Source organism: Homarus americanus, unplaced genomic scaffold (genome assembly GCF_018991925.1).
Source record: "Homarus americanus isolate GMGI-L3 unplaced genomic scaffold, GMGI_Hamer_2.0 scaffold19117, whole genome shotgun sequence".
NCBI lineage: Eukaryota > Metazoa > Arthropoda > Malacostraca > Decapoda > Nephropidae > Homarus > Homarus americanus.
The window spans coordinates 246,853-259,579 of NW_024754704.1; the positions used below are offsets into that span (position 1 = coordinate 246,853).

General features: G+C 42.2%; 1 protein-coding gene across 4 annotated transcripts in view; it reads right to left on the reverse strand.

The window, feature by feature from the left end:
• The window catches only part of LOC121856048 (serine/threonine-protein kinase/endoribonuclease IRE1-like), a 79,432-nt gene that overhangs the window by 7,970 nt on the left and 58,735 nt on the right, over positions 1–12,727 (reverse strand). For all 4 annotated transcript variants that reach the window (XM_042351324.1, XM_042351322.1, XM_042351323.1 and 1 more), the window contains exons 16-17: positions 5,856–6,006; positions 1,232–1,423 (exon numbers count right to left, since the gene is read on the reverse strand). In XM_042351324.1, coding sequence (XP_042207258.1) covers positions 1,232–1,423; positions 5,856–6,006 — 343 coding nt within the window. The remainder of the gene's footprint in view (positions 1–1,231; positions 1,424–5,855; positions 6,007–12,727) is intronic.

Consider the following 12,727-nt stretch of genomic DNA (forward strand, 5'->3'; position numbering starts at 1 on the left):
ATATAAACGTCATGTATTTTGCACAAGAGATAAAAATTAATCACCTGTAACACATTACAGTAGTGATTTAAGAGTAAAAGTGTATATGTACGTATATATTATTCCACATACACGTAAGTATAAATAAAAAGTTTATGTGATGATCGGACAACGTCCATTTCGGTTAACGTCACGTTTCCAAGAACGTATCGAGGACGTTAACCTGTGCATGACTGTATTTGAATGATCCTCTGACTTAACGCACTGAAGAAGAAGAAGAAGAAGAAGAACTTTGACTTTCTGGCCCGATATTGAAAGAGAAACAGCCACTCTAAAATAGCTATATCCAAGGGATGGGGTGATGAGACACTAGCTAAGGCCTGGAGAGCACTGCAAGAATTGCTAAAAATGGTAAAATTGCTATGAGGTTGGGTAAAAATAATCTTGAAAGCAAGTAAAGTACCTGCAAAAATAGATGACATAGCAGGGAGACTACAATCATGACAGAAATCGAGAAAGATTACCCCTAAAACCATCCCCTGCATCCGATTTAGAGCTGTCAGTGTAAACAGGGATAGTCCCTCTGTGAGAGGAGGTGTGCTCTTTAAAAAAAATCACACAGGGAAAGAGTAAATCCTCCCTTTCATTAAAATACTAACAAACTTGAACTTCAGGGAGAATCCATAGAGTGGCATGAGGGAACTGCATGGGGCATATATGAATTGGAGAAAGACATAGAATACTCACAACCTCCCTTACTCTGAAGCCAAAAGGTCACGGGAGGCCTGGATGCTGAGTTTAGTGTGGGGACATGATTTTGCCAACTACACAAATGTTGGTTAGAGACTGCAGAAGGCGATGGAGGCGAAACCAACACTGAACCTGGAGATACTGACGTCAACGATCAAGGGGTGGCTCTTCAGCATCAACCAGCAGGCTTGGGATTAGAAAGGACCCGAAGGCACTGGTTGCCAGACACACCCCAGCATGATGAATAGAGTTCAGTGTATTGAGTCTAGCCTCAGTGGCTGAGGAGTACACCTCACACCTATAATCCAGTTTGGGTCTAACTAGCATGTGGTAAAGGTGAAGCAGAGTTCGACTCAGTCAGCACCCCAAAAAATGTAACCCAAGACTCTCATTAACTTTAGAGCGTGAGGAAATGAATATGTGGCTGCCACATAAGCCAGTACCTTAAAGCAAATAAATAACATGATAAATCCCATGTTTGATAAAAAAAATTGTCTTTTACCTTGTTTCTGAGGGCCCGGAGTAGATCTCTGACGGAACGTCCTTTGTAGTCTCTAAACCTACGTAGGTCTTCTGCAATGGTGGGATGCATGTGCTGTCTCCAGTCTCCACGTACGACCTCAACACCACCACGTTCTAAGTTCATCACAACCATGCTGTCTCCACCTTCCTTTTCTACACGGTCACTTGCATCCTGAAACACCAATGAAAAATTCAAGTGACTTTAAGACAATTTTTATGAACAATTGACAATTATTCTTTCAGACTGTCCATCAAGTTAGACATGGCAAAAGTGTCATATCATTAATGTCCCTGCTAAATAAAACATACAATACTGTACACAAATTTGAAAATAATGAAACCCGTGGCTTATTAAAAATAAAATACTCTTGGCTAATAATGCTCTAAAAAAGACACAAAAGTCACTTGGATTATTATAGCACTGCAACCACTGACAAAAACTATATAGTAATACCTGGATGAAACGAGGTTTTGATATAAAGCCAAAAATTAATTACTGTACGTACTCAAGGCAATGTAGTACAGCAAGGTACTAACAAGCAAAATGCATTCTTGAAAAAGTGCTCATTAGACGAATTATTGTTATACGGAACCCATTTATCCATAGGATCCATTGTTCAATGCTGAGATGTGTTCTGGCCTAAAATTCTTTTATCGAAAATCCCATTGGAACAAACTTCGATGTGCTCCAGCCCAGAGCATCACTGGTGTGGTATGCACACATGAACACCACTATAAATGGCAATACTGTATAACATCTGTGGTGCTGGAAACATTTTAAAGTAGCAGCTACAATGACAAGAACCTATCACACTCCATCTATATTAGAGTCTTAATACACTTGGCTAATCGGGGCAGAGCCCAGTCAGCAAAATGCAAAAGCCCAAAAATGAACAAAATCTCTGGAGGGAAAGGGATGGTCTGGACATAACCCTGATTGTTTGGACTGTATCCTGAAAATCAAACATAAATCTGATAATCGATAACTGCTTTCAGTGATACAGATGAACGTCAAAAACTTTCAAACCTCCAAAATTTGGAGATTTGATCCCTCAGGACCATAATTCCAAAAATTTGAAAAATTTCCAAAATTTGGATTGAGTGAAAAAATTTTCTCCATGAGACTTAATAAAAGTACAGTTGAGTCTGGATTTAAGCGGTTTTTGTTTACGCGTTTGGTCATTTACGCGGCACCTTGCCAGAATGAAATGTTTTAATTACGCGGTAAATTTCATTATTTACGCGGGTGAAGTATAATTTGTTTATTTACTGAAGATATATGTGTTTTTAGCTCATAAAATATATAATATACATTGCTGGAATGCTTACAAGATGGTGATCATTTTAAATATAAACATTTTAACATTTGCATTAGACATACAAATTTTAGATGTAATGTAAGGAGATGATGAAAATTAGCAAACATTTTATCTTTTGTGCAAAATATATGACGTTTACATTTAAAATATTCCCTGTCCTGCAAGGAATCCAGCAATGTCAATTATACAGTGAACCCTCACTTTACGCGGTTAATTGAACCCACGGCGGCCCGCATAAAGTGAGAAACGCGTAAAGTGAACAACATAACATATGGGATTAACTAAAATAGAGACCGGGCCGACCCCCAAACTGCACTTTTCCCAACACAATACGTACATTTTACTAAAAATAACATCTTAACTTTATGATGGTATTCACACACACATAATATAGAAGGGAACAATCAATAAGAGAATAATATACTGAAGGTTAGGTTAGAAAAAACAAGGTTGGGTTTAACACTCACGTTAGTAGAAGAGATGGGTCAGCGTAGGGGAATGGAGGCTGGTTCTGAGGCAGAGGGCAGGCTACTGGCCCTCAGGTGAGTCTTCATCGCTGTCATCCACACTTACTAGTGCCTCCCTGACAAATCCCTCAAAGTCACCATCACTGTCTCTGTCACTATCACTGGCTTGGGCTGGCTGTGGTGGGTTGCGGGCGAAGAACTCGGTTATGCTTTGCTGACGGCTGGTGTTTATGTTATCGTGATAAACCTTGATGTAGGGCTCCATAGTCTGCAACAGCTGGGTAGTGAAGATTTCATACCTGTTAGCGTCAGGGTCGTCGGAAAGGAGGAGCTTGACTTTCTCAATACACTCGATGGCACCCCTTACATTACTATGGGATAACTGGCGTTCTTCTTGGGATGAAGCACCACCTGCCTGTTCACTGACGTCGTCATCATCATCTACCATCTCGTCGGTAGTCACATCAGGATCCCTTATCACCTCCAGGATGTCGTCGTTGGTGATCTCGGAGAAGCCTGCAGCTGTAACACTCTGCGCAGGTTCTCTGGCAAGGTCCACTGCTACTGCAACAGTCTGAACCTCACCAGTCACAGATTTACTCTGCCTAACACCCGGAATACCTTGCAACACATGTCTCCATGCGTGACGAACAGTTGCTACAGACAGCTGATCCCATGTCTCCACCAAGAAGTCCACAGCTTTCTTGACGTTGAATGTTCTCCAAAATTGTCTCACAAGTACTTCTTGCTCTGCCAACTGTTGATCCTCGTCGTCTTCGCTCTTGCTATCGGTGTTGGTGTCACTCAGGTTACGCAACTCTTCCTTGGTGTTGGTGTAGTCGTTCAGGAGCTTGAATTTCTTGGCAGAGAATACAGCTTTTACATTACAGATCAATTCTTGGTCCATGGGCTGTATTTTAGACGTAGTGTTGGGAGGAAGGAAGACCACTTTTACGTTTGGGTGACGATCTAACAGTAGGGGCGAGTGTCCTGGTGCGTTGTCAAGCAGCAACAAAATCTTGAATGGATCATTGTGTTGCTCACAGAATTTCTTCACGTCAGGAACGAAACAGTCATCAAACCAGGAGAGGGACAGAGTAGAGAACATCCACGCCTTACGTACGGTCAGCCAGTGGACATTTAGCTTGGTCATGTCCATGCTCTTGTAGGCGTGCGGCTTGCATGCTGTGTCGATCCCCAATAACTTGAGCTTACAGGTACCGGAGGCATTGGTGGTAAACAGGACGGTGATGCGCTCCTTCTGCAACTTCCCGCCCCGACACTTGCTGGCATTCTTCACAACGAAGGTCTTGGAAGGTAGCTTTTTCCAAAAAAGACCAGATTCGTCCATGTTAAACACCTGGTCGTCGGTATACTGTCCTTCCTCCATAATCTCACGTAAAAACGGAGGAAATTCCCTAGCCGCAAAACGGTCAGCACTAGCTTCTTCACCACCAATGTCGATATTGGTGATCTTGTTCCTCTTCTTAAACCTCTGTAACCACCCAGAGGAAGTATTAAAGGGTTTGGGCTCTGCAATTCCCATCTTTTGTGACACTGCAGCATACAGTTCACGTGCGTACTCCTTAACTGAGCGTGTGTCCACCGCCATGTTCCGTCGCGCCTTACGAATCTAGTAGCTCACAAGTAATTTCTCCGTCTTGAGAAGCACCTGGTTGTGGCAATACTTGATCGTAGAAGCACCTGTAGACTTTGTGATGTTCATGTGCTCCTTTATCTTGGCTGCATCCTTCTTAATTGTCCGGATCGTCGATTCGTTAACACCATGCTGGCGCGGTCCAGGTAATGCAAGGTTTCTTTGTGGTGGTGGTGGCGATCCGGTGGAAGCCATTCTTATGGAACAATGGATACCGATATACACGGTGCAGCCAGGAGGGGTCTAACTGACGCGGGTAGGTCTAGGGGCTTGAACGCTCCCGCGGCGGGGCACGTCATAGTACATTAAACCAATCACAGCTAGCAGGGGAGGGAGGTAAGGATGCTTGGCCCAATCACAGTCCGATACGTCATATGACGTCACCGATAATGCAACAAAGACATACACTGTGCAACCTACTCACGCCGCTTACCCAACATGGCGGGAGAGGGCGGGAGAGATGGCGGGAGGTTTGAATCCAAAAATGGCGCGGCGCGAGAGGACCGCCAGCCGCTCTCCGCGTAAAAGAGTACACGCACCGCGTAAAGTGAGCATTCCGTGTTCGGCAAGGTACCGCGTAAACGTGGAAACGCATAAAGTGAAACCGCGAAAAGCGGGGTAATACTGTATTTATAATCTATATTTTCAACTTTCTAACATCCTCTCTGAAGTGCTAATGCCTTGAAATGATTTGCATTTTGATAGTCCATTTATTTGACATTATTTTAGATAATAACAGGTCTGCTTACCAATTGTGAACACATTTAGTTTGAATTTTCTATGAACCAATCAGCTATTAGTATAGAAGAGGGGCATTGCCTATTGGCCAGGTTAGTGTGGAAAGGGTATAGTTGACACATGACTTTTGGGGTACTTTAGGGTTGTTTTGCCCAAACAAAAAAGAATGTGGAAGTCTTTGACCACCTGGGCTTGACTTGTTTTAAATTAATTTACCATCTATGGGTTAAAACAAAAAGATGGTCCTCCTGCAGTCATTAAAGGCAAAAGCTCCCTAAATTTCTTCAAGCCATTTCTAATTTTTGCACATGAGTTACCTTCAGCACTGATCATGTCACTCAGGTAGCAGAATTTAACAACATAGTCCAGATATATGATATTGGAATTTTAAATAATACAAGAAAATAATAATCTAATTCTCACCTGAAAGAAGCCCAGCACTTTCTCTGGGCTCCAATAAAATGGATGCCTAAGAACAGCTGATGTTGGAGGGCGTTCAGAGGGTTTGCTGCTCACCATTCTCTCAATAAGCGTTCTACAACTGACATCATTTTCTTCATTTAGGTCATCAAGTCTAAAACATACACATAAAGATAATTAGAAATTCTTTCAAATAGTTAATCTATCAACAACATACAGTAGAACCTCGATAAATTGGACTAATTTGTTCAGACCACAATCTGCAAAATGCAAAAGTCCGAAAAAAGCGAATATATGGGGGCGGGGATTGGTGGGGTTGGGGTTGGTGATAACACTGCTTATCTGAACTGTTTAAAGAAAACTTTATTACTGCACTTCAACAACTAAGGTTTTTAAATGAATAACAATGTTTTTAAAAGAATATTACATGAACAAGAAAAAAAATGAAACAACTCTCTGGGTTGAAAATTAGACATACAAGTCTGGTTGTCACTGAGATGATTGTTATTTACTGTAAAGTGTTATATGAAAGTAACCACAGAATTTGTCATAAGAATAAAGTGAAAACTGTATACTGTACCGTGCTATAAAGATAAAAATAAGAACAAATAAGTGTAGGAGTATATTATATGTGGAAGACGAATGTTTATCTGGGAGCAGCTGGCAGAGGGAAGGGGAGGTGGGGTAACATGGGTAAGTGGCTCCCTCCCACAAGATTCCTTAAACACTTCTTTATGCAATTTCACCACAATTCTCACATAATTTAGGATCATTTGGTGCCAGGTTGTTAAAATATTATCCCAAAAGATTCAGCTTTCCTGAAAAAAGAATTCCACACTAAACACCACGAGTCATTGTTTACAAAGAACAAACAGCTGATTAGCTTACCACAATGTCTGTCTTCAACACTTAGTAAATTATACAGTGAACCCTCGCTTTACGCAGTCAATTGAACCCATGGCGGCCTGCGTAAAGCGAGAAACTCGTAAAGTGAATAACATAACATAAGGGATTAATTGAAATACAGACCGGGCCGACCCCCAAACTCCACTTTTTCCCGACACAATACGTAAACTTTAGTAAAAATAACATCTTAACTTTATGATGGTATGCACACACACATAATATTGAAGTGAATAATCAATAAGAGAATAATATACTGTAGGTTAGGTTAGAAAAAAACAAGGTTAGGTTTAACACTTACGTTAGTAGAAGAGATGGGTCGGCGTACGGGTATGGAGGCTGGTTCCGAGGCAGAGGGCAGGCTACTGGCCCTCAGGTGAGTCTTCATCACTGTCATCCACACTTGTTAGTGCCTCCCTGACAAATCCCTCAAAGTCACCATCACTGTCTCTGTCACTATCACTGGCTTGGGCTGGCTGTGGTGGGTTGCGGGCGAAGAACTCGGTAATGCTTTGTTGACGGCTGGTGTTGATGTTGTCGTGATACCTAAATGTAGAGCTTCATAGTCAGCAACAGATGGGTAGTGAAGACTTCATACCGGTTATCGTCAGGGTCGTCGGAAAGGAGGAGCTTGAGTTTCTCTACACACTCGATGGCACCCCTTACATTACTATGCAATAACATGCGTTCTTCTTGGGATGACGCACCACCTGCCTCTTCACTGACGTCCTCATCATCTAACATCTCGTCGGCAGTCACATCAGGATCCCTTATCACCTCCAGGATGTCGTCGTTGGTGATCTCGGAGAAGCCTGCAGCTGTAACACTCTGCGCAGCTTCTCTGGCAAGGTCCACTGCTACTGCAACAGTCTGAACCTCACCAGTCACTGATTGACTCTGCCTCCCACCTGGAATACCTTGCAACACATGTCTCCATGCGTGACGAACCGTTGCTCAGACAGCTGATCCCATGCCTCCACATAGAGAAGTCCACAGCTTTCTTGACGTTGAATTTTCTCCAAAATTTTTTCACAAGTTCTTCTTACTCTGCCAACTGTTGTTCCTCATCGTCTTCGCTCTTGCTATCGGTGTCAACCAGGTTGCGCAACTCATCCTTGGTGTTGGTGTAGTCGTTCAGGAGCTTAAACTTCTTTGCAGAGAATGCAGCTTTCGCATTACAGATCAATTCTTGGTCCATGGGCTGTATTAATGACGTAGTGTTGGGAGGAAGGAAGACCACTTTTACGTTGGGGTGACGATCCAACAGTAGGGGCGAGTGTCCTGGTGCGTTGTCAAGCAGCAACAAAATCTTGAATGGAACATTCTGTTGCTCACAGAATTTCTTCACGTCGGGAATGAAACAGTCATCAAACCAGGAGAGGGACAGAGTAGAGAACATCCACGCCTTACGTATGGTCAGCCAGTGGACATTTAGCTTGGTTATGTCCATGCTCTTGTAGGCTTGCGGCTTGCGTGCTGTGTGGATCACCGATAACTTGAGCTTACAGGTACCGGAGGCATTGGTGGTAAACAGGACGGTGATGCGCTCCTTCTGAAACTTCCGGCCCCGACACTTGCTGGCATTCTTCACAACGAAGGTCTTGGAAGGTAGCTTTTTCCAAAAAAGACCAGATTCGTCCATGTTAAACACCTGGTCGTCGGTATACTGTCCTTCCTCCATAATCTCATGTAAAAATGGAGGAAATTCCCTAGCCGCAACACGGTCAGCACTAGCTTCTTCACCACCAATGTTAATGTTGGTGATCTTGTTCCTCTTCTTAAACCTCTGCAACCACCCAGAGGAAGCATTGAAGGGTTTGGGTTCTGCAATTCCCATCTTACTTGACACTGCAGCATACAGTTCACGTGCGTACTCCTTAACTGAGCGCGTGTCCACCACCATGTTCTGTCGCACCTGACGAATCAAGTAGCTCACAAGTAATTTCTCCGTCTTGAGAAGCACCTGGTTGTGGAAATACTTGATCATAGAAGCACCTGTAGACTTTGTGATGTTGATGTGCTCCTTTATCTTGGCCGCATCCTTCTTAATTGTCCGGATCGTAGATTCGTTAACACCATGCTGGCGCGTGAGATCAGCCTGTCTTGTTCCTTTCTCCAACTCTTGGATGATCTTGTATTTAATTTCATAGCTTAGGGAACGTCATATCTTCTTTGGCTTAAGGCGGCTGGGTCCAGGTAATCCAGGTAATGCAAGGTTTCTTTGTGGTGGTGGTGGTGGTGGTCCGGTGTAAGCCATTCTTATGGAACAATAGATACCGATATACACGGTGTAGCCTGAAGGGGTGCAACTGGCGCGGGTAGGTCAAGGGGCTTGGACACTCCCGCGGCGGGGCACGTCATAGTACATTAAACCAATCACAGCTAACGGGGGAGGGAGGTAAGGATGCTTGGCCCAATCAAAGTCCGATACGTCATATGACGTCACTGATAACGCAACAAAGACATACACTGCGCAACCTACTCGCGCCGCTTACTCAACATGGCGGGAGAAGGCGTGAGGTTTGAACCCAAAAATGGCGCAGCGAGAGAGGACCGCCAGTAGCTCTCCGCGTAAAAGAGTACACGCACCGCGTAAAGTGAGCATTCCATGTTCGGCAGGGTACCGCGTAACCGTGGAAACGCGTAAAAAAAAAAACCCGTAAAGCAGGGTAATAATGTATATATATAAGAAATTATTGTCTCTAGAACGGATGGCTCCTTGTCACGGTCACGAAAATGCCAGCAACTTTAAAACTACCCTCAGACATTCTTGGGTACATCCAGGATGTCATCTGCGAATTGTCAGGGCATGCTGTATTAATAAGCAAAGAAATTACTAATTATTGAATAGCAAACAAACAATATCATATCAAGAATTATAGTAGGAGTGAAAGAGGCTGGGGTGGGAAATGGGTGGCGAACCTTTTTGGGGGGTAAAGGGGAGGGGGGTCATGGTCAGTTTCTCTCAGTAGCTTTCCTTCTTACCTCAACCTTCACACCACTATGTCCAATACACTAACATCTGATATTTGTGATAGGGAGATGAATTTGATGCCATAATCATCCTGAATAAATTCTCTGTCAGATATTTCCAATATAGACCATGGGGTGACAATAACCCCCTCCCTTCGTTTGCCTATTTTGCTAATGACATATTTTTTGTAACTTAAGCATATACAAATGGAATTCCACTTGTTAACACCTCTAAAAGTGGTGAGGAAGTCACGGGCACATGTTTAATATGGCTAACGATGAAAAAATAAAAATTAAGAAGCAATCTATCATTCCCGAAATAATTCGTACCCTTCATTATTTTTGCATTTAGTTTACCTTCAACAAGTCATTTGTGCAATAAATATGAGTTTCAGGAAAAATATTCATATTCAAATGGGCAGCCATGCAGCAGGAGCATACAAAATATATCAATCACATCATAAAACTACAGTATAGTCTGGATTTAAGCGGTTTTTGTTTATGCGTTTGGTCATTTACGCGGCACCTTGCTAGAATGAAATGTTTTAATTACTCGGTAAATTTCATCATTTATGCGGGAAGCGGCGCGGGCAGGGTGCGCACAAGGTCGCCCAGTCATCAAAACATTACCGAGTTCTTCACCCACCACCCACCACAGCCGGCCCAAGTCAGTGATAGTGAGGATATGGACTTTGAGGGGTTTGACAAAGAGGCCCTGCAAGCCTCTGTGGTGGATAGTGATACAATTGATACAAGTGATACAGGTGAGGGCCAATAATCTGCCTTCTGCCTTGGAACCAACCCCCCATCCCTGTGTGCCCAGCCATCTTTTCTACTAACTTAAGTGTTAAAAAACCTAATATTATTGATATTTCTCTTAAATGTTAATTGGGTGTGCATACCATCATAAAATTAAGATGTTATTTTTACTACAACGTACGTATTGTGTCGGAAAAAGTGAAGTTTGGGGGGTCGGCCCAGTCTCTATTTCAATTAATCCCATATGTTCTGTTATTTCGTTTACGCGTTTCTCGTTCTACGCGGACCTCCACGGGTTCAATTGACTGCATAAATGCAGACTATACTGTATTGTAAAATCGTATTTCTGAATATCACAACAATAACAGGTCCATTTCTAATGTCAATAACTATAATCATAGAAACTACTAAACTATATTCAAAATTATGTACATCCATTATGGCTGCCATTATTAAATAATAAATAAATAATAATAAAAAATTCTTTAAAATAGCCAGTTTATTCATGAATAATGTGCTTTGGTAATTACATGCTAATTGCAATTTTTAAAACAGCTTCTGTATGAAACATAACATAAATGAAAACTTTGTCACATTAATTAAATAAGAGAGCTCAATCATCAAAATCATCATATGGACAACGTCTAGCATACTACCAAGCACAAACTCTTCATGATCTCCATCACCATTATCATCACCTAATATTACCTCAGACTCACAGTTCTGCTCATCTGAGCGTTTGCCAGTGACCAATAAATCGGCCAGCTCAGTTGGCATACTTTTGACGATCCATTTTGGAGCGAGGTGACCAAATAAATCTACTTATCATCTATTATTGGTAGCATCTGGGATATATGGCTGTGCCTGGGTGGCATATTTCCATATAAAAACTTGATAGTTTGCCCTCAGAATGTAATAATAATAATAATAATAATAATAATAATAATAATAATAATAATAATAATAATAATAAACGGTTTATTAATAGAGTTGCAGCCGGTGGCTGAAAATATACAAACTTACATTTGATTTAGACATAATGATATAATATGCATTGAATACATTTACAGGGCTGTTCTTATATCTATCGGTGCAGGCTCTTTTGGGCTGAATTTTGTTGTAGTGGCAGACTGCGCGAGTTGGGTGGGGGGCTGCAGGTGGCAGGAGGTGGCGATGACGAGGGTGGTGCAGTAGTCCACTGCCAAACCTTTCCAGTGCTTGGTGGTGGAGGTCACTGAGGGATGGCATTTCCAGGGTGGAGAGAGCGTTGGTGTAGCCGGAGTGTTGCTGTAATGATGCTTGACAATGGAGCAATACACTGATATCCACACCAGTTGAACTGCTGATGAGGGAACCATGGGAAGAGTAGGACTGCAATTTTTTTTTTATATCTAACTTTGTTGACCAGGTGGTCACTCTGATGTCAATTGATTTTGTAAGTGAAATCCTCCAATTCATTAAATACTTTATCAGTTAGATCTATACATTCTCCCATTTTCTGAAAACATACCATAAAGTTTGGATGTTTCACCAGGTAGGTCCATGGACGAACTTTACCTCCACAGGCAAAGGCACTGACACTATCGCAGCCCGTGAATGCATGGAGGCCGAGCAGAGAAAGGCTTAATTCTCTCCCAATTTTAGTGACAATACTCTTTAAATCTATCATTACCTGTTTATGGCCTGCTCCAGAATCCATCATGACTTGGGTTTTGAGATTGTTTGTAGCGTAATGATGGACCAGCAGACATAACACACCTTTGTCAGTTGATCTGACTATCACAGGTGTTTTATCAGACTGCTTGACGGCATGCATGAGATGCAGTATCATACGGGTGTCTGCCTCTTCTTGTGTTGAATACAGGTCTTACCATTCTTCTATCACAGTTCTCTTCACATCTGGACTAGATAGAATAAAGCATCTGTCTTTGTTTGTGAAGTACAGTTGAACTTCATGGAGTTTATTTGAATATTCAGGTTTGGACCACTCTTTGAGGGGTAGGCCAATGACTTGTATTTTATTACCGCTTAAGCTTAACAAAAATTTTCAGTTTGTGGGGACCCTTGTCAATTGTCCGCTGATGATGATCACTTTCCCTGAACCTCAGGTTGCTCTTTCTTGATATTTGATGCTCAATGATGCCTCATAGACTAAATTCAGTTTAGAATTTATTTCACTGTCAGCAGTTTAGAAAAATAACTCATTAACTCTTTAATTTGGTGTGTAATAGGTTTGAGAG